Source organism: Lissotriton vulgaris, chromosome 5 (genome assembly GCF_964263255.1).
Source record: "Lissotriton vulgaris chromosome 5, aLisVul1.2, whole genome shotgun sequence".
NCBI lineage: Eukaryota > Metazoa > Chordata > Amphibia > Caudata > Salamandridae > Lissotriton > Lissotriton vulgaris.
Genome location: NC_141693.1, coordinates 252487787 through 252509556, shown reverse-complemented (window position 1 = coordinate 252509556; position 21770 = coordinate 252487787). Strand labels below are relative to the sequence as shown.

The following is a 21770-nucleotide window of genomic DNA, read 5'->3' as shown; positions in this document are numbered from 1 at the left end:
TAGGCAACCAGTTTACTCATCCCACTAAAGGATATCAAATTGAATTACAGCATTCAGCCACATGCGGCACTAAGAACATCATATATGCGATAAAGTGCCCTTGTGGCAAAGTATACGTGGGTCAAACTGAACGGAAACTAAAAGTGCAAATTACAGAGCACAAAAGTAACATCATACTTTCAAATACAAAATCTACTGTGGCTAATCATTGGATGGAGGCATGTCACCAAATCTCACAATTGAGATGTACGATTCTAGAGGTGGTTAAACAACGCCGCGACATGGATCCCAGTAAACAAAGATTACAGGCAGAGTTCTTTTGGATTAAGAAGCTTAACTCCCTCCAACCGGTTGGGATGAATGACAGGATTGAATATACTTGCTTCTTATAAAACTATTGATTATGTATAGCATTGGCAGATGGACTGCTCTTTACCCAGGGTCCTTTATTGAGCATTATGATAATGTGACTTGTTGATTTTATTCACTGCAATGCGAATTGTGCAACTTAAAATTGTTTGCGATGTGCAACATATTGCTGGTATTATCGATCTTGTTATGTTTTGACAACGAGTGTTCGTGATGAAAATGTACAATTTTTGCATTCTCCGCTTTATTCATTTTTATTTATTTTATTATTTTGATGTTGGTTTCACTGTGATTACGACGCATTTCGCGCTGTTTGCATGCATATGTTTATTCATTCTCTATTTGGTATGATGTTGTTATGGCAGCCGTACTTTGAACTTTATTCAAACCCAAGTTGTTCGCATTCCAGCTAGTTTGCTTTCGGTGAAGCCGATATACTCATGTCATGTGACCCGCGTCACATGCAAAGTTCCTGGTGCGCTATTGGTTAAATGTTCAGTGAGGTAGTTTAACATGGCTCCCGAGGCGTTTACGGAGACGCTGTGTTCCCAGTCTTTAAGTAAGTTTAAAATTATGCTTTTAGGTTGCGGCATGTTATCGAGTGTATTTCACTTCCAACTGGTATGTTCTGCTGCGTCATACTGATGTTTAGTGTTTGCACGGAGTAGTGCGGTGAACTCACAGTGTATTTCGGTGATTACTGACTCTATCTCAGCCACCGTATATCCCGATTTTCACGCTGTCAGACAATCTTAAGCTTGCTTTTGGTGAGTTCATACATGTTACTGTGAACATGCAAGTTATACCGCAGGTAACTAACCTGGTCCTGTATGATTTCCTTATAGAACCCTGAGGAAGGGTCCTTTTGGTTTGACCCGAAATGCATTGGGTTTTCGGAAGATTGGGAAAATGATGAAAACATCATAAGATGAATATTATGAATGTTTGGAATATGAAAATAAACGTTTGAACTACTACAAAAAGTGGAGTATTGTTTGGATTACAACCAGTTTTGAAACTTAAAGGAACAATCGGTTCCACACGTCACTGAGCGCACATCTTCGTGAGGGGAGCTTCTTCTCACTCTACGTTACTGTTGCAGCAGGAACCCAACCGTGAGGGAGGGAACATGTACCACTTTGCACCATAATGCATGGTCCAGGATAGACTACTGGCTAGTCACATGCAATATTGCGTCCTGGACCATAGACACACTACACCTCGCATGCACCCTATCCGACCACGCCCCAGTGGTGCTACACTGGAAGCTACCACAAACATTACCCTACGCATTCAGCTGGCGCTAGCCACCACATGCACTCTTTGATACCGCATTCAGAGAAGAGATTAGAACTGACATTACACAATATTTCTCCACTAATGAAGGTTCGGTGGACTCCTCCTCTACGCTATGGGAGGCGTTCAAGGTAGTGATTCGAGGGGTTTGCATTTACAAACATCAGGGGCGTTGACTTCCATTCTGTCTCCCATAGTAAAACTTGAGCAAGAAATCAAATCCACGGAACAATTGTTCTTCCAGACTAGAGAACCTATGCACCTGGCCACCCTCAGGGGGAAAATTTCAGATTTTGAAGAAGAGGCAGATAGGGAGACCCGATTCTTAGGGAAGCATTCAAGAGCATGCAGTTATGGGGAGGGCGATAGGCCTGGCAATACTCTTGCTAAAGCACTCAGCCAGCGCACTTCTCCTTCCTTTATAGCCGAGTTTTGGACGAGGACACTTCCCCATCAGAGGTCAAGAGGCTACACAAATATTTCACTAAATATAATTTCACATTATATACGGCAACGTAGAGTACACCCCACCCGACCTTGGTGAATATTTAGAATCAATTGAACTACTCTGGTTGAGTGACGCCTGCAAAGCTTACCTGGACGAAGCTTTTTCAATAGAAGACATCACACAAGTTATTAGCAGCTTACCTGGCGAAAAAGCGCTGGGGCTAAATGGCCTGACTACCCAATTTTATAAGATTTATGCTGAGGAACTGACACCTAGGCTGTTTGATGTTTCTCAGGAGTTGCTAGAGATAGGAATCCTCCCGCCGACTATGTGTGAGTCAGCAAGTTTAAAACAGACAAGGCATCTAATCTATTTGACTCATATAGACCCCTGTCTTTAATCAATGTAGACGCAAAGATCCTAGCCAAACCAATAGCTAATAGACTACAGCCGCTATTACTGCTCATTGCCAGGCCAGACCAATCAGGATTCATCCCGGGTAGGTCAACAGCCTACAATCTACACACATTCTTCACTACGGTACACCAAATTGACCCCCGATTACCTGCCGTAGCAGTGTTAGTTGATGCAACAAAGGCGTTTGATTCCTTGGAGTGGCCTTTCTTGTCTACTTTTCTAACTAGATTGGGATTTAGTCCCAGTTTTATCAAACTAATAAGCCTGTCCAATAGTACACCCACAGCCCGACTCAGAGCAAATAATCTAGTATCGGAACCATTCTATATAACTCGTAGAACTAGGCAGGAATGCCAGCTTCACCACTGCTGTTCGCAGTGGCAATGGAGCCCCTAGAAGCCAGAATTCGTCAGCACCACACCACACGGGGTCTGGGATTCACAGACAGGAGTCTTATAATATCAATGTATGCAAATGACAAAACAGTATATAGTCACAAACCAGATGAAAACCTTAACCCCGTGCTGAAAGAAGTCCTTCGTTATAGAGAGATGACTGGCATACAGATTAACTGGTCAAACTCCTCTATTTTGCCGCTGACTGATGCCCCGCTGGAAACCAACTTGGAATTCCCGCTTAAATGAGCTGATGGTGCTGTTAAGTACCTAGGTGTGTGGTTGAGCAGAGACTTGCAGGAAATATGGAGAATGACCTCTGGCAAGTTACTGGACTGGGTGGAATGCAAGTCAAAACTTTAAGCTGCCCTGCCTTTGTCACTGGCTGGCAGAATTGCTATCACCAAGATGATAGTTCTTCCTAACTTTTTATACCTATTTGTTAATATATGCATACCTTCAACCAAGGCTTTTTTAAATTCCCTACGCTCTATTGTAATTGCCTTAATTTGAGCTCGTAAACGACGTAGCCTGAGCTGGGACCTGCTAACACGCCCACTATCCGGGGGTGGAATGGGTGCACCTGACTCCAAACTCTATGCACTGTGTGTGCAAGCTCAATTCCTTCACTTTTGGGTACATCCCATCCCATTCCAGCGGCCATTGAAAGAGATGTAGCTGATCCCACCCCTCTACATGTAGCTGTCTATAAACCATATCACGGATTGGTGTCAGTACAACGCGATGTATTACAACGCGTTCCGTTACAACGCGATTTTTACATCGCAAATACCATTACAATGCATGCCATTACAACGCATGGCATTACATAGCAGATACTTTTACAACGCATGGCATTACATCGTAAGTATAGGTAAGTATATCTTTTTTTTAAAAAAAATGTAATAAAGTTAATTAAATTAATTTAAAATAATAAAAATAATATAACATTTTTAAAACAGTAATTAATTTAATTATAGTAATTTAATTAATATTAAAATTGATAATAATTTAATATATTTAAAATAATATAATTAATTAAATATAAAAAATTTATAAATAGTAAATAATATAATGTAATTAATTACAATAAAGATAATTATAATTTAATTAAATTATAAATAATACATAATATAATTATATTTTATATAATTAAAAGAATTTAATCAATTAAACATTTTTAAATAATATAATTTAATTATAATCGTTTATTAATACAATTAAATTAATAATTGTAAATATAGTTATAAATGTAATTAAATTAAATAAAATTAATTTAATTAATTTAATTTATATAAAGTCGTAATACCCCTGTACCCCCAAAAACAAACCCAGCCCTAAAACATAAAAACACCCCTGTACCCCAAAACCCAAACCCTGCCCTAAAACCTAAAAACACCCCTGTACCCCAAAACCCAAACCCTGCCCTAAAACCTAAAAACACCCCTGTACCCCAAAACCCAAACCCTGCCCTAAAACCTAAAAAAACCCCTGTACCCCAAAACCCAAACCCTGCTCTAAAACCTAAAAACACCCCTGTACCCCAAAACCCAAACACTACCCTAAAACCTAAAAACACCCCTGTACCCCAAAACCCAAACACTACCCTAAAACCTAAAAACACCCCTGTACCCCAAAACCCAAACCCTGCCCTAAAACCTAAAAACACCCCTGTACCCCAAAACCCAAACACTGCCCTAAAACCTAAAAACACCCCTGTACCCCAAAACTCAAACCCTGCCCAAAAACCTAAAAACACCCCTGTACCCCAAAACCCAAACCCTGCCCTAAAACCTAAAAACACCCCTGTACCCCAAAACCCAAACCCTGCCCTAAAACCTAAAAACACCCCTGTACCCCAAAACCCAAACCCTGCCCTAAAACCTAAAAACACCCCTGTACCCCAAAACCCAAACACTGCCCTAAAACCTAAAAACACCCCTGTACCCCAAAACCCAAACACTGCCCTAAAACCTAAAAACACCCCTGTACCCCAAAACCCAAACACTGCCCTAAAACCAAAAAATACCCAAAAACCCCAAAACATATACATCAGTACCCCAAAACATATACTCCTATACTCTTACTTATTTTAAAAAATACTTAAATTAATATATTTAATTTATAATATTTAAAAACGAAATAAATATTTTTTTATAATTAATAATAATTAAATCAATTATAAAATATTAAATAAAATTTTAAAAAAAATTAAATACTTACCAATACTTACGATGTAATGGTATGCGTTGTAATAGCATCTGCTATGTAATGCCATGCGTTGTAATGGCATGCATTGTAATGGTATTTGCGATGTAATAGCTGCGTTGTAACAGCATTACGTTGTAAAAGATGCGTTGTAGCAGTAACACACCCCATATCACAGATCAGCAAACAAAATAAATACAGTTGAGACCTTGCGTTGGGCCTGGGAAGGTTTAAGGAAAGGTGTCGGGACACCATTACTTTACGCGCCCTCCACTTCGGTTGCACACCACTCTCATTTTCCCTTCCTTAATGATAAGGGTTCCATAGCACGGGCACGCAGCATGGGCATTTCTACATTAGGGGACCTGTACCCACAGGACACCTTTTTAGATCAGCCACAACAACAGGAAGACACTCAAATTCCACTCCTGAACTTATTCCTATATTTCCAACTCCGAGCCACTTGCAAGACAATGCACTCGACTTTCCCAGCCCCCCTGACAAAATTAAGCCGCTAGAACATCTATTAACTACACCATCACCTCGTAGATTAATTACTAAATTGTACAACCTCACACAAACAAACACCTCTTGGGTTGCCCCCAAGGCACTAACACAATGGAGAAATGACCTAGAAGAACAGCCCTCAGACAAGCAATGATTATTTTGTTGCTCACAGCTGAGATATTTATCCCCGAGCTATAAGCTGAGACTTATCCATTTCATATTCATACATAGGATGTATCGCACCACCAGGCAGTTACACAAACTGGGGTTACGTCCTGATTCGCGCTGCGTGGAAATGCAAATGTGAAGCAGCTGCCTTTCTGCATGTTGCGTGGAGTTGCCCACCCATTGCTGAATTTTGGAAAGAGGTGTGTGATACTATTCAAGCTGTCACTGGTGTGTTGCTGGAATATACCCTACTGGTGGCACTGCTGGGTTATGTGGGGGAAATCTCACCTGAGAAACGCTGTTTGGTAGCCATGATGCTACCACTCGCAAAGTGCAGACTGGCCATACACTGGGGTGCCCCTAGAGCCCCCTGAATGGCTGCATGGGTGCAAGATATTGTTTACTGTCAGGAGCAGCTGGCAGCATTCTGGGACCTTATGCTGACAGCATCTCGCCCGAAGGACATATAGGAACCTTTCAACACCTGGCTCAGAGGACATGATTTCGACTTCCCGGATGACACTAGTCCAGTGCCAGTTGTCTCCCCGTCCAGATCGCCCCAATACCCGCCTAAACACTCACCACTTTGCACAAATGTCCCTCACATATATGGGTCTGCTTAGCTCGAAACAAGTGATAAGGTCAATCATAGCCACCCTTCCCTTCCCCATTTAATGAGCCTAGAATCGATATGTTTATTTAGCCCACACCTGACATTGTTATGTTCCAGTCAATTTAACTGTGAGAATTGTGATAATGTATTATACAGATGTACCTTTTTACCTCCAAAAGGACAAAATGCACTGGAGCAGTGAACCTGATTTTTATTCAGTATTGGTGTTTCAAAATTATTATAATGAAACTCGGAACAATGCTGTGTAGTGTTAACATGTAAATGTACCAATGTTATATATATGCCTGAACAAAATTTCAATAAAAAAAGAGCCATTGTTTCACTTGTAGAACCCTCTTTCACTTGGTGTTGTCCTGCTGCTTGATTTTCAGATGTCTCACACCTTCCGGAAGTACGGACCCGGCGTGCGGTACATAAAGTTTCAACACGGTGGACAAGACACCCAGTGGTGGGCAGGCTGGTACGGGGTGCGAGTGACCTGCAGCAGCCTGGTGATCGAGCCGCCGAGTGTTAAAGTTTCAACACAGTGGACGAGACACCCAGTTTTAGGCAGGCTAGTACGGGGTGCGAGTGACCTGCAGAAGCCTGGTGATCGAGCCACCGGGTCCTAATGGACAGTAAAGAGAGAGGTTTGGAAAGGATCTCTTCTATGCACAGTGCGACCACAGAGGAGAAGACCACAACTTTACGGAAGGCGGGGACCACTCTTCTGGTCCTTGGGTTCATGCAGATGACACATTTTCTCCCTGGATAGGATTGGCGGAGATCATATGTATTTATTTTGCTGACACATTTCCAGAAAAGAAAGCACTGGTATAGAGGGCTGCCAGCTCTCTGGGTTTTTATTGACAATATCAGCAAATATCCGTTTTTCTCTTTATGATTTTAGAAATTTCTATTCGTTTCCGTTTTAACCTGCTCAGATTCTTGTACTGTCTGTTCAGCAAATCATATGATTTGTTTAATGCCTCAAAGCTGAAGCCTGATTTATAAAACTAAACACTGACTCAGCGCCCATTAGGCTGCACAAACCTCGCTCAATGCCCTTCACTGACTAACAACCTCTTGACTGCCATGCCCTGTCTTCATTTTTCATTGCATTCCTTTTAGAATTTAACTTGAACTACCTTACCAAATAAATATACAGCCACTACCTCTACTAACACTGTTAACCCAGTACAATGTAAAAATATAGGCTATAAAAAGCAATAGGAACTCATCTCCCAACTAGTGGGCAGGGTCAAATTATTGTTCTAACTCCAACTTGAGCACTGATGGGACAAAGACTTGATGCTGAGATTTTCTGCTGGTCCAACGAAATGATCTGTGATACGATAATCTGCTGACATCTGCAGTGAACTGAAGGGCTTGTGTTCGAATCCTAGCAAGGCCTATCCGGCCTTCCATCCTACTGAGATCGGTAAATTGAGGACCATTAAATTAGGTATTAGTAACATTTGTTTAAAAAAAAGCACACACACCAGGAAATGGAACAAGTGTGAAATATAGCACAGTTTAATTAAAAAAAGTTATCATGAACATATTTCTGTAGGCAAAATAATTCTTTCTTTTTTTTATTGTGGTGGTCTATTGTTTGGTAGTCACAAACAACCACACTGCCAAACAACTCCTGTTCTTCAGTGTTTTATGTACTGTACAGTTTTATTTTCTAGAACAAACACAATAGTTCTGTGGGTCAAATTTACCCAGAAATCTACCCCAAACAACCGTTTTCCTGGGTATAGTAGTGTACTATTAAATGATTCACAAGGCCCACTACAGTTTGCAAACTGCAATGTATTATTCATCAACATTGAACAGCATATATCAAATTCTGTAGTAGGGGATCTCTGTGTATAGTCATAATCTAGTGAATAATCCCGCCCATGTGCGTGGACCCCGGAGCAATCAAAAATAATCTCTTCAGTCGTCAAAAATTGCAGACCTGCACAGACACTTAAGAGAGAATTTAACCCCTTCGATGCTCATGACGAGCTCAGCTCGTCATGAGGCACAGTGGAGCTGTGCTTATGACGAGCTGAGCTCGTCATGAACAATGGATTTCAAAGCCTCTGAGCACAGAGGGGGAATTGCTGCAGCAGTGATGGTGTTAAAGACAGATAATGCAGCCTATATCCACAGGCTACACTGTCCAGTACTTCAACTAGAAATTCCACCCAAAACCCACAAACAGCACAGCCTGACCAGTGTTTTCCACAGAGAAAATCCTTCCCCTACCAGCAGAGGCCTCTGGAATGATAGAGAAAGTGGTGGACAGACAAGCCCCATAGGCTGCCATTATGTGGCTCAGAACAGGATACTGTGCCTTTAAGAGAACCTTCCAGTACTCTCTCAGTATCCCAGAATGCACAGCAGGTCCCTTTTACTTTCAGTTCTTTTTTCCGGCTCCTGCTAGCAGGACCCTGGAGCATTGAGCTCTCCCTTTCTAGGGTTTCTTTACAAAGTGTTTTCATTTTTCAAGAGTTTGAGTGCTTTCATTTGAAGTACTTTGGTGCATTCTTTCTTGTGTGTGTCTTTCAGCACTCTTTTATTTGTCACAATGCCTGCTTTGTTTGACAAATGCCCAAGGAAGAAGGCCAAGTCGGACCCACATGAGGTGTGCATCATCTGCCTTCCCTCTTCTCATGTTCCGGAGGAGTGTGACATTTGCCAGTCCTTCTCCGGCAGGACCCTGAGAGACAGGATGAAGATCAGGCTCCAGGGCCTGGAAGATAGAAGACTGAAGGCACAAGGTGGGTCTGGGCATACTTCATCTGCCCATGCTGAGGCCTCTGGAGGGCTCTCCAGGGGCAGGATGACCAGCAAACGTCCATGTTCTCCGCCGGCGTCAATAGCACCGACGACGGCATCAAGAGGGATGACTGCAGTCTGTTCCCCGTCTCCCCAGGGCTCTGGATCGAGGCGACGTCGACGTTCGGCGTCGAGGGACCTGACTAGACCGCCGTCGTCGTCGAGTCATCGACGTCGAGAGGCCCGGCGTCGGCGCTCGCCGTTGAGGCGACACCACCGTTCGCCATCGGCGAAGAGGAGGAGGTCTGCGTCGAGGGGATCCTTGGTGTCGAGGAGGATGTCGAAGAGGCGTTCGCCGTCGAGGAGGCGTTCGCCGACGAGGAGGCGTTCGCCGTCGAGACGGAGACGTTCGCCATCGAGACGGAGGTGTTTGCCGTCGAGACGAGGGCGTACGACGTCGAGGGAACGTCGGTCGCTGTTGAGGCGGCATTCTTCAACGCCAAAAAAGAAGCGCAGAAGGAGTTCGGACGCCAGGCGGTCCGCTGGGACGCGCAGACGTGGGCCGACAAGCTCTGCCTCGCCATCGCCTCCGCCTAAGAAGAGAAGGGAGTCACAGGGCTCTGTGTCCTCCGAGGTATATACACCTCCTAAGCCGAGGACACCTACCCCTCCTCCTCCGTTGCCCAAGGATCCCCCGCCGCGGAATCCTACTCCGCCTCAGCTTCCACCGCCCCCTCCTCATTTGCATCCTCTGCTGCCTTCTTCTGGACCGCCGGTGGTTCCGCCGAGGACGGCTTCACTGCCATGGTACCCGACGCCGCCTAAGGGGACTCCTCAGCTGAGGAGCCCGGTCAGTCCGAAGTCTCCTGCTCCTGTGAGGCCGGTGGAGCGTCCGAAGCCGAGGAGATCGCGTTCTCGCTCCGACCGCAGGGGGAGATCGCGTAGTCGTCACCGGTCGTCGACATGATCAAGACGACGCCATAGGAGGCGCCGGTCCAGATCCCACACAAACTCTTATGAGACCAGGGAGTACTCGCCGACTTTGTCGGAATCCCCGGGAACGAGGGTGTCGCCTGTAGACGACATCGTCTCTTTCCAAGACGTTCTGCTGAGGGGTGCGGCCAAGTTGGGCATCACTGTGACGGTGCCTACGCCCACGACGTCCGTGATTTTTGAGACGCTACATAGAAAACACATGTCTCGACCGTTGCTGCCTCTAGTACCAGGACCTTTCTTGGGATGGATCCGACACCGGACTCGGTCATAGTGACAGCGGCTAGGAAGCAGCATGCCACCACCCCGTCGTCTACACTGCCTCCTGATAAGGAGAGCCGCTGGATAGACTCGGCTGGCAGGAAGGTCTGTGGGACAGCATCTACCACAATGAAGGCGGCCAGTGCCGCGGCGTTGCTAGGGCGATACGATCGGGCCCTATGGGAGTCCCTCCAGCAATTCGCTGAGCTCCTTCCTCGAGAGAAGAAAGAGGACTTTCAGGAGATTCTGAATGAGGGGATGTTGGTGTATAACCAACTCATCAGCGCGGCTGCTGATGTGTCTCTTCTGGCGGCGCATGGGTACTACCATGGTATCCACCAACGGCGCCACGCTTGGCTTCGCCTTACATCTCTCAAACCAGAGGCTCAACAGCGGGTGGCCAACCTACCTTTCTCGTGGGAAACCCTGTTTGGCAAGCATGCGGACGACGAGATGGCCCGCATGAAAGCGGAGGCCGAGACCCTGACGGCTGTCGGGTTGGAAAAGCCCAAGGAGAAGAAGACCTACCGCCCTTTCCAGAGATGGTTCGGGTCGTAAGGCAGAGGGTGAGGACAGGCTTCGGGACAGCAGCAACAACAGCAGCAGCAGTTCCGGAGGCCCTTCCAGAAGCGCCAGAAGGGCAGAGGCGGCGAGCAGTCCGCAGCAGCGAACAAAGGCCCGGCCGGGTCTAGGCCCTGAGCGGTTACTTCCCCTGCATCCCTTACCCACTCCGGTGGGGGGAAGCGTTCAATTTTTTCTGGCAGAGTGGAGAAAAATTACTCAGGACAATTGGGTGCTGAATATTGTTTTCAATGGATACAGTCTTCGGTTCACCAGTCCGCCTCCAGCAATTCCACCGGTCAGCTTGCAGTTTCAGCTGCGCGAGCTCCAGGCGGAGGCCGATACCCTGTTGAGGAAAAGGGCGATAGAAGACGTACCTCTGTCTCAAAGGGGAAGAGGTCTGTACTCACGGTTCTTTCTGGTTCGCAAGAAGGACAAGAACGAGTTTAGGCCCATTCTGGATTTGCTACAAGCAAACAAGTGGATTCGCAGAGAGAAATTTCGCATGCTGTCGTTGCATCAGATTTATCCTCAGCTGCAACAGGGAGACTGGCTATGTGCTATAGACCTACAGGATGCTTACTTCCATGTGCCCATTGCACAGAAACACAGGAAGTTCCTGCGATTCCAAGTTGGCGCCAATCATTATCAGTACACAGTACTGCCATTCGGGCTGAAGTCTTTGCCCAGAACATTCTCGAAGTGCATGGCAGTGGTAGCGGCACACCTGAGGAAGAACAAGGTGTTCGTCTACCCATACCTGGATGATTGGTTGATCAAGGCCTCCTCATTCTCTGAAGCTCAAGTGCACTTCCAGCAGGCGTGTGTTCTCTTGAACAAACTGGGGTTGCACATCAGCATGTCCAAGTCTGTCACGACTCCGGTCCAGTGCATACAGTACTTGGGAGCCTCCATCAATACGCTGTCAGCAAGCGTGTCTCCTTCGGAAGAGAGACGATTATCACTCCTTTGGAGGTCTCAGGCTCTTGTGGCCGCTCCATCTACAACAGTGAGGACGGTGTCTTCTCTACTGGGGTCGATGGCCTCTTGTATCTTCCTCACGCCACACGCACGGCTGCACATGAGACCATTGCAGGAGTGCTTGGAGGATCAGTGGGATCAGAGAAAAGGGTCTTGGGACGACAAGATACGACTGTCTCTGCATGCTCTTTTGTCTCTGAAGTGGTGGTGTTCAGCTGAGAATCTCCTCAGAGGGGTTCCCTTCCACAAGGACATTCCCACGCAGACTAACGTGACGGATGCGTCTCTCCACGGCTGGGGGCGCACTCCGGAGATTTACAGATACAAGGAATGTGGTCCCCGACGGAGTCCACGTATCACATCAAATTTCCTGGAACTCAGAGCTGTTCACTTGGCGCTGAAGGCCTTTCATCCGTCCTTCCAGACCAACTCTCTGCTTGTACAGACGGACAATACGACCATGATGTATTACCTCAACAAGCAGGGGGGCTCGAGATCACGCACTCTGTCTCAGGAGGCGCAGACGATCTGGCGCTGGCTTCTGGCCAGAGGACTGACGATAACGGTTACCCATCTACCAGGTGTGCAGAATGTTCAGGCGGACGCACTGAGCAGACTGATTCAGGAAAACCACGAATGGGTCATAAACGACGAAGTACTAGGAGAAGTCTTCGCAAGGTGGGGGACTCCAGACATAGATCTGTTCGCCACCGCCGAAAACTGCAAATGCAGAGACTTCGCCTCCAGGTACTACCAGCAGGGGACGCTGGGGAATGCGCTATGAATCAACTGGTCGAACAGCTTTCTGTACGCTTTTCCACCCATTCCCCTGATTCCGGCGGTGCTAATCAAGCTGGCCCACTCCAGGGCGCGGATGATTCTGATCGCCCCGGAATGGCCCAGGCAGTGGTGGTTCACGGACCTGCTTCACCGGGCTCTCCTTCCTCACATACGGCTGCCGTGCCGGCCGGACCTTCTCCCGAAGTTCGGGGGGCAGATGGTGCACCCCAACCTCTCGTCTTTGAGTTTGGCGGCATGGCTCCTGAGATAGTGCAATATGGCCATTTGAATCTACCAGAAGATTGTATGGACATACTGAAGGAGGCTAAGCGACCTTCCACTAGGACTTCCTATGCTTACAAGTGGAAGAGGTTCTGCATCTGGTGCAAGTCCAAGAACTATGATCCAACGACATGTAAGGAAGATGTCATCCTTCTGTATCTTCTACATTTGGCGCAGTCTGGCCTTAATTTCCATTCCATTAAGGTTCATCTTGCTGCGCTGACTGCCTACAGGAAATGCCCTTCACAGACTTCCTTCTTCCAGATCCCTGTGATCAAGGATTTTTTGGAAGGCTTGAAGAAAGTGTTCCCTCCTGTCCGGTTTCCTTCGCCTTCATGGGAATTGAATGTGGTGCTGTACAGATTGATGAAGGAGCCTTTTGAACCTATTCATAAGGCTTCCTTGCAGCACCTGTCCTGGAAGGCGGCGTTCCTCGTGGCCATCACATCGGCCCGCAGGGTGAGTGAAATTCAGGCGTTGTGTTGCCAAGAACCTTATACTGTATTTCATGCTGCTAAGGTTGTTATGCGTACTCACCCTAAATTTCTTCCAAAGGTTATCTCTGATTTCCATGTTAACCAGACCATAACTTTACCTACGTTTTTTCAGAATCCTTCATCTCCAGCGGAAAGGTCTCTGCATTCCCTGGATGTTAGGAGGGTGTTGAAATTTTATCTGGATAAAACCAAAGATATTCGTAGGTCAGACCAATTGTTTATCAATTATGGATCAGTCAGGACCGGTCTTGCTACCTCAAGACAGTCCATCTCTAGGTGGATTGTGTCCTGTATACAATTGTGTTACCAAAAGGCTAATAAGACCTTAGGGGGTAAACCTAAGGCTCATTCCACCAGGGGCAAAGCTGCCACGACTGCTTTGCTGCGTAATGTTCCAATTGCAGAAATCTGCAAGGCGGCCACTTGGAAGTCGGTCCATACCTTTGCTAAGCATTACTGTCTGGACACTGATGCCAGGACAGACGCTCAGGTTGGGCAGGCTTTGCTGCAAAATCTGTTCGCACAGTAGTGGTGTTATTTTTCTTTTCTCCACCGCCGCTTTGGTGTGGGGATGGGCTTGCCATTCTATTCACTAGATTATGACTATACACAGAGATCCCCTACTACAGAAGGAGTAGTTTCTGTCCTGTAACTCCAGTTCTGTAGTAGGGGTATCTCTGTTATGGTCATAAGCGCCCGTCCTCCTCCTCGGTGGAGAAAGATATTCATGTAAGGAATGCTACAGGTCTGGCGTGTTACTCCTTCAAAAAGAACTGAAAGTAAAAGGGACCTGCTGTGCATTCTGGGATACTGAGAGAGTTCTGGAAGGTTCTCTTAAAGGCACAGTATCCTGTTCTGAGCCACATAATGGCAGCCTATGGGGCTTGTCTGTCCACCACTTTCTCCATCATTCCAGAGGCTTCTGCTGGTAAGGGAAGGATTTTCTCTGTGGAAAACACTGGACAGGCTGTGCTGTTTGTGGGTTTTTGGTGGAATTTCTCGTAGAAGTACTGGACAGTGTAGCCTGTGGATATAGGCTGCATTATCCGTCTTTAAATTCTCTCTTACGTGTCTGTGCAGGTCTGCAATTTTTGACAACTTAGAGATCATTTTTGATTGCTCCGGGGTCCACGCACATGGGCGGGACTATTCACTAGATCATGACTATAACAGAGATACCCCTACTACAGAACTGGAGTTACAGGACAGAAACTACTCCTTCTAGTGTATTCGCTGCAGAGTGCACAAAGTGCTCAGTGATTGATACATATTTACATTTATTCATATCGATGCACAACAACACAGTGTATTCACATGTCATAACCCACAACATCAACAGGAATACACCAACATCTTGACTCGAGTGGGAAGGATAATCCAGTGGACGTTTTAACCCATATGGAATTAAGCCGCGGGTCTCATCAGGACAGGACCATCAGTCTAGTGTCCCTATTTGGAAGAAGGTTTTTCCTTAGTCACACCATATAACAATCACAATGTCAATCTCCATTACATGAAAATAGGCTTCGTCTCTCAACTGTGTCAGGATTATTCGGTCTTGCATTATAGGCCTGTCCTTGTTATTCGTGATATATAATGTTTTTTCAGCACTCCTTCTCAGTGCCTTCTTGTTATTGTGATCATGCTTTCGCATCCTATTATGAAGCATTCTATTGAACCAAATAATCCAAATAAAGAAATACAAATCAAAAATACAAATAAGTCATTCAGTGTGTTATCTCAAAACGGCACAATAGCTGTTACAATAATAAACCGTGCAGTGTTTTAACTATAGTAATAATCCGCACACATTTTTCCATGTGGTCAGGACATTCACTGTAAGAACATTTCTGCAGCAAGGATCTGCTTGTCCTGTATGGCGGTCACAGAGGGACACTGCAGTGAATTATCGATTACAAAGCTGGTTCTTCACTGCTATGACGAAGCAACAGTGGGGACCTTTTCCATTATTAATACTTCATATGAAATTCCTGGCTGCTCTTTCAGGCTTTCATACAGCCCATCATCCCTGCACTGGCTCTCTGCTCAGCGTCAAGAGAGGAGGGGGTGGGGAAAGCACAGTTTTAGTGGGGTAGGTGACAGCTTGCATTTAGAAGGGATGAAAGCACATGTTATATATGATGCCCTATTACTCCTCTGTCCCTGTCTAGCAGTTGAAATCTTGAGCAGATGATTCTGGGAGCCGTACATAACATAAATTTATTGTTGGGTAAAAAGTGACTAATAGATATTTTTCACCTCTGGGTTCTGAGTGACATCATGGATAACCTGAACGCCGCTCACATTGTCTGTTTGATTTAATCAGAAACACTAGTTGTAAACGTCCATTATTCACTGTTGCCCAGCTATAATTCTGTATATTTTCACACATGTCACTTACTTTTTTTCTGCTAGTGGAATGACCCAGAGCAAGATCTAAAAGATGTAAAGGCAACCTGAAAGCAGCGCCTCAAAGGCTTTAGAGTGCCTTGGTCTTTGGCTCATCAATTGAAATCCCAGAATGATGTGTGACCCAATGTCTTCTTTATAATTCCATATCCACCACTGTGCAAATTAGTAGTTGCTTTCACTATTTTGAAGTGGTCTTTCTTCAAGAGAGGAGATGGTGTTGCATAGGCTCTGGGGATCTACAACTGTCATCAATAACACTCTGTTCTTTCAACAATGTTCCTTTTCGAGGTAGATGAGGGTCAGGCAGGAGGAGGGAGCTAACGTGAAGTACCTTAGCTCTAACTTATGGGGGAATTCATCCTTACTCAGAGAGCTGTGAGTGGCAGTGTGATTACCTGTGCACCAAACCTAAAAAAAAGTAAGACTGTGCCTGCAACGACCAGCACCCACAAACTAACCACAGAGAAAACCATGAATTGAAATAGGACCACCAGAGGAAGTTCCTGATTTGTCAATATTTCCACATCAACGGGAACACACTTTGCTCCCAGATGTAAAAAGAAGCCTGCACTGTGGAATGAACTGCATGCCTTAGAGATCTTACTGTCCAAATTACTTTTGGTGATGGTGCAAAAATCCACTTTACCCAATCCCCAATTTGTTCATATCAAATGAACATTCGACACTCAAAACATTGGGATGAAAATCCAACCCGTTCAATGTCTACTTCATGCCAAAGAATAAAACTATGCAACTACTAATTCACAACATAAGGGGCACTGATGGATGGAACATGAAAGAGTGTCAGTGTGCTACAGGATGTGCACCCCAAAAGTGGGCTCTACTGCTTCAGGCTGCTTATCGTCAGTAGGTCTCGTGGTGCAGTGGTACAGCACATGAAGGAGCAACATTTACTATTGAGCTTACTGAAGGGTCTTCACAGAAGAGATTTCTTTTAGATGATCTCGACCCCACAAACCTTACGCCGTTGGAATTGGGAATAATGCTTACATTGGCCTCCATAAGATCAGTGACACAGAGCATTTTCAATAGGAAGTTTTTGGGAAAGTCTTGAATTTACATATAGAATGCCATCTTTTCCGCAAAGGTATACCTAAATTGAATAGTGAATCTTTCACATTCTCCTATGCTTTTGTCTTGATACTTGGCAGATCTGATGTCACACAGATGGTGTACCGTTTGTGGTTGTCATGATGGCCTTTCAAGTGCAGGCTTCTCTCTTCTATAAAGTTAGGCGGGGGCATGGTCTGGGGTTTGTATGGTACACCGTAAGCACCTTTCGGCAGCTTTACAGTTTGCAGAAGAAATTGCATGGTCTGGTCTGGCTCAGGTCCAGATTAATGTATACAGGCTCTTGATCTCAACAAACTAGCTTCATCGTTGATACAACACAATTTTGTGTCAAAGTGGAGTAATATCTGCCTTACACATCATACATAACAGCAAGCAGCCCCGGAGGGAGGTGGGGGGGGGTTCTCATGGATTCAATCCTTAGCTCAGATTATCATCATTTTAAACACAGTCCTGTGCTTTTCTGTAGGACCCCCTTATCTCGCACACTTTATGCAGCACACGTGTTGTGTGCTCATTGCCAAAAAAGCGCTTCAACGCCTCGTCAGGGGTAATAAGTGCTATATAAATGCAAATACAAAACAATAACTAAAGTAGATGTTTGAAGTACACCTGACGAGTAAATTTGCCAGTGGGACAACAAACTGAGATTCCTCCGCCCTCCCAGACATCTGCTCAATTGTGTCTTAGTCTGGGATCATGACTGAGAACACAGTACAGTTTTCTAGGTTTTGGCTAGGGCAATTGCTCTCTTGGGTGGTTTGCACCTGGCTGGAGAAGGGGTAGGGGAAGGAAGAAGTGGATTAATTTGTCTCCTGGCATGGTCTACAGAAAAAGGGTGAAGCAAAAGGCTATTTAGAGAGGTGTGTTATAACGCAGCCTCCTTATTGAAAAGTAAATACACTGACACAATGTCAAAGCCCCCAACCAGGATGCTGTCTTTTTTTTCTTGTGCTACTGTATATATTATGGCTAACACCTGTTTAGTAACCGGTCTGGATTCTTTCTTGCATCCTTTTTTGTTACACAAGCCAAAGCAGTGGTTCTCCTGCATCATATGAACGCACACTGCCACGGATGCCAAAATATCCTCAAAGTATCTGCGATACCACTGACCTTTTTATGGACACTGAAATTGTTGGGATGAAACTTCCTTTCCAGGATGGTGATGGAGCCATCTTCATTGTGATTATAGACGCTGAATTTGCCATTCTACCGTTCAACATGTCTCTTCAGCCCGCCAACACTCAGGTTTATGCCGGTGTCTCACACATATTGCTACTCTGTAAGGGCTGTATTCAAATCACCCAGTTTCATGGCGGCAGAGAGTTTGAACTGGTCATATGTGTGGTAGTGGCCTTCCATTCTTCTCAGCATACTGTAGGTTCCGTTCCAGCTGGTTGCAAGGATTGAGACCACCTTTACTAATATGTGCGAATCTATGTAAAAAAGAAAGAGAGAAAAGAAAAAAAGACAAGAATCACAACCTTATTCTTTTTTGGTTATTTTTGTGGTGCATCTCTACGTTTTACATTGTAATTACCGTCTTTTGGTTTATGCACCTTGGCAACAGGTGCTTGTGTTGTGTGCACATGTTGATATATATTCATACTTGATGTTAATATTTGGAACAATGGGCCAGGTACAGTCTCCATGGTCAGCTGCCTTTGCTCCATTGGTACTAAATTGTTGTGATGTGTCTCATTAAAAAAGTTTTGAAATAGATTGCTCTCAATTTCTGTAAGAGTAATGCCAAACGCATAATAAGAGAATGGTGTTTGTGCAGATTGAATTGAATACATGCAATTATTTCTTTAATTCATAGCACCATTAACTTGGCTACTTGCAGGTTTAGGGACAGGTTTGAACTCAGCAGAGATGGTAACTTGTATCATGCATGATTGAACAGGTCTCCTGCTGTAACAAAACAGGGATGTGGAATAACGATAGGCTAACCCCAGGACATTTTGTTCTGGGTTAAGGGCAACACGTTTTCATGTGTTTTTTGTCCTTGGGACAAGTGGGCCCAACCCCTGCAGCACAAACCCTATGGCTGCCAGTCTGCAGTACCACATTATGGATCAGGGAAGGGCACTGTCTGCAGTTAAGGTAATATTTCTGTCCATATAGTAATGCTGTTCAAACTTGTATTTTTGGTTTATTAATTGAAAGCCTTTATTATTAGGGTCAGCGCTCTAAGTAAATGTTGTAAACTCTGACTGCACTGCTGACAGTGGTTCCAGTATAAAAATGTGTACACGCGTTTTCAAAGTTTAGCAATATGAGGCTATGTATAATGTTCCCAGAATGCTCTATGATTTGATTCAAATATTTGCAGAAGCTTGAAAGCAAGATTAAATTTTCAGGTACCATTTAGTAACATGTGTTGATACATGCTAGTATTTCCCAAAAATTTCATAATGGAAAATCAGTGTAACCAGTTTCAATAAGATTATGGGAAACAAAAAATAAACAAGCACTTGCAAAGCCAGTAGGTCTGAAATCGGTGGTCAGCTTTTTTAGTTTTGTCAATATGTGACTTCTTTTGGCATGGTTTTTGTAAAACCTTAATGGTGTAGGAGCTGTCAGGCCCTCCCATTATAACAAACATTGGCAAAAGCAAAAATGGGTTTTGGTCTCAAAAAACACACACTGCCACCGTAGGTACTGGCACTGAAAAAACTACTTTGTGTGCCGATATGCTCCTTGTGAAAGAGCAGAATGCTGTCACTCAGTGAAGCCAGCCAATACAGAGCGAGAGAGACAACATTTTAATAAACACAAAAAGGTCACGGACAACACCAGACCAAATTAGGGGCCCAATTATTAAAGTAAGTCTCAAAAGTGCACCCATGGTATATGTCCTTGCTTTAAGTGCAGCTATCCGGCTTTCGTGATTTCCGAAGAATCTACAGAAGTAGGACAAGAAATAGTACTTCTAGAAAACATGTGTGAACTGCATTTCAGCATGAGCAAATCTGCATGTGTCGATTTGCTCATGTGAAAATCGGGGTGTTTGCAAGTCACTTTCCCTTCAACTAGGCATGGGCGTAAAATCCGTTCCGCTCGCGGATTTTGCGGATTTTCGGTAAATCCGCAATCCGCGAACTCTCGCGGATTTACCGAAAATCTGCCCGAAAGACTGGTGGCCCAAAGGATCAGAGGCCCCACCCAGTGCAGTTTCTTCCGCACGGAACCTGGGCGTGCAATTTGATTCATCCCTTTCTTCGACGACCACGTCAGGATCACTGCTGGACGCTGCTTTGGACTCATTAAATCCTTTAAAAAATTCTTCGACTTCCTCCCCATTGCAGCTAGAAAATCAATCGCGGTAGCCCTAATACTCTCCCGACTTGATTACTGCAATGGTTTAATGGCTGGAGTGAAAAAGTCCACCCTTAGAAAGTTACAGAGTATACAATATGCAGCTGCTAGATTGGTCCTAAAACTCCCCAGAAGGTCATCAGCTTCAGCAGCACTAAATTCCCTTCATTGGTTGCCATTACATAAAAGAATCCTCTTTAAACTTCTACTCACTGTCTTCAAATCCATGAAAAACACAGGGCCTCATTACCTTGCTAATCGCTTTACGCGGTATAACCCCTCACGATGTCTGAGATCCTCTGGTACAAACCTCATCACGATCCCAAGATTCAAATACAAAACTAGGGGTGGGAAAACTTTTACCGTTTTGGCAGCAAGGGCATGGAACAACTTACCTGTAAACCTCAGACTTATTGAAAAGGAAAGCCTCTTCAGGAAACTCCTTAAGACATGGGTGTACCAACAACCAGACACCTCTGTACTGGCAGCCATCTAGACCCAGTTTTTCACCACGTATCATCTTTCACTTATCTACTACATGCATGCTCAGCGCCAAGATGCTCCTTCCGGAGCGAAAGTTTGCGCTCTACAAATACCCAAAAATATCAAAAATATCAGTATGTAGATCTGCGGAAGCGTGGCAACATAAGGGTATTGCAAGTATTCAAACACTACTATGGTATGAGCCCTGGCATAATCAGAGAGGCTATATCAGAGCTCTTATATAATGAGGTTGCTGCCATAATTTGTCACCGCACTACATGGCACCAAAAGAACAAGAGGAGTTTGTTACAGGACAAGTAGATTTATGAAGCAAACTGACCCATGGACAAGTAGATATTTTATTAAATTCACACCCCTGAACAAAAGCTCCCAATCCAAGATACACAGGCGTTAATATCAGCGTTATGAAAGAAATGCTCTGCAAATGATTTTGCCTTTTCTACAATTTTCTGCTGTGAGGTAATTCCTGAGTTGAAACACTAGCAATGATAGAATGATGCTTTGTGGAGGGACCTATGTTTAACACACAGTAAACATGATTGATTCTCAGCAGGGTCATCGCAGGAATTCACCATTCTGAGGCAGATAAAATTGCTGTCACATGGTCAACTAATAGGAACACTTGTTGCTTGAAGTGCTACAAAATGGCGAATTATGCAGCTACAGGTTCCACATTAAACAAGCATTGACAAAGGCAGTTGGTCTCGCCAATGCCATGTTGTACAGCAGTGTGGCTGTGCAGGATGGCTAAAAGTTAGAAGAAAGCACTATGAGCAGTGTGGCTGTGCAGCATGGTTAAAAATGGTAGCGTCTTTGCTTTGTTTCCTAAGTTTTAGCCATGCTGCTTAGCCACGCTACTGTACAACATGGTGTAAAGACATTGTGAAAGC

The 21770-nt window shown here is 44.8% G+C and overlaps 1 protein-coding gene across 2 annotated transcripts in view; it reads left to right on the top strand.

Moving 5' to 3' along the window:
- Positions 1–21770, top strand: part of LOC147710631 (F-box only protein 44-like) — a 401416-nt gene that overhangs the window by 163354 nt on the left and 216292 nt on the right. The window contains exons 6-7 of one of the 2 annotated variants that reach the window (XM_086921309.1): positions 6814–8262; positions 14758–15261. The exons of the other annotated variant lie outside the window; for it this stretch is intronic. Of the exons in view, the coding sequence (XP_086777435.1) occupies positions 6814–7053 (240 nt within the window). The 3' untranslated portion in view covers positions 7054–8262; positions 14758–15261. Of the gene's footprint in view, positions 1–6813; positions 8263–14757; positions 15262–21770 lie in introns of those variants that run through there. 2 annotated transcript variants of the gene reach the window in all.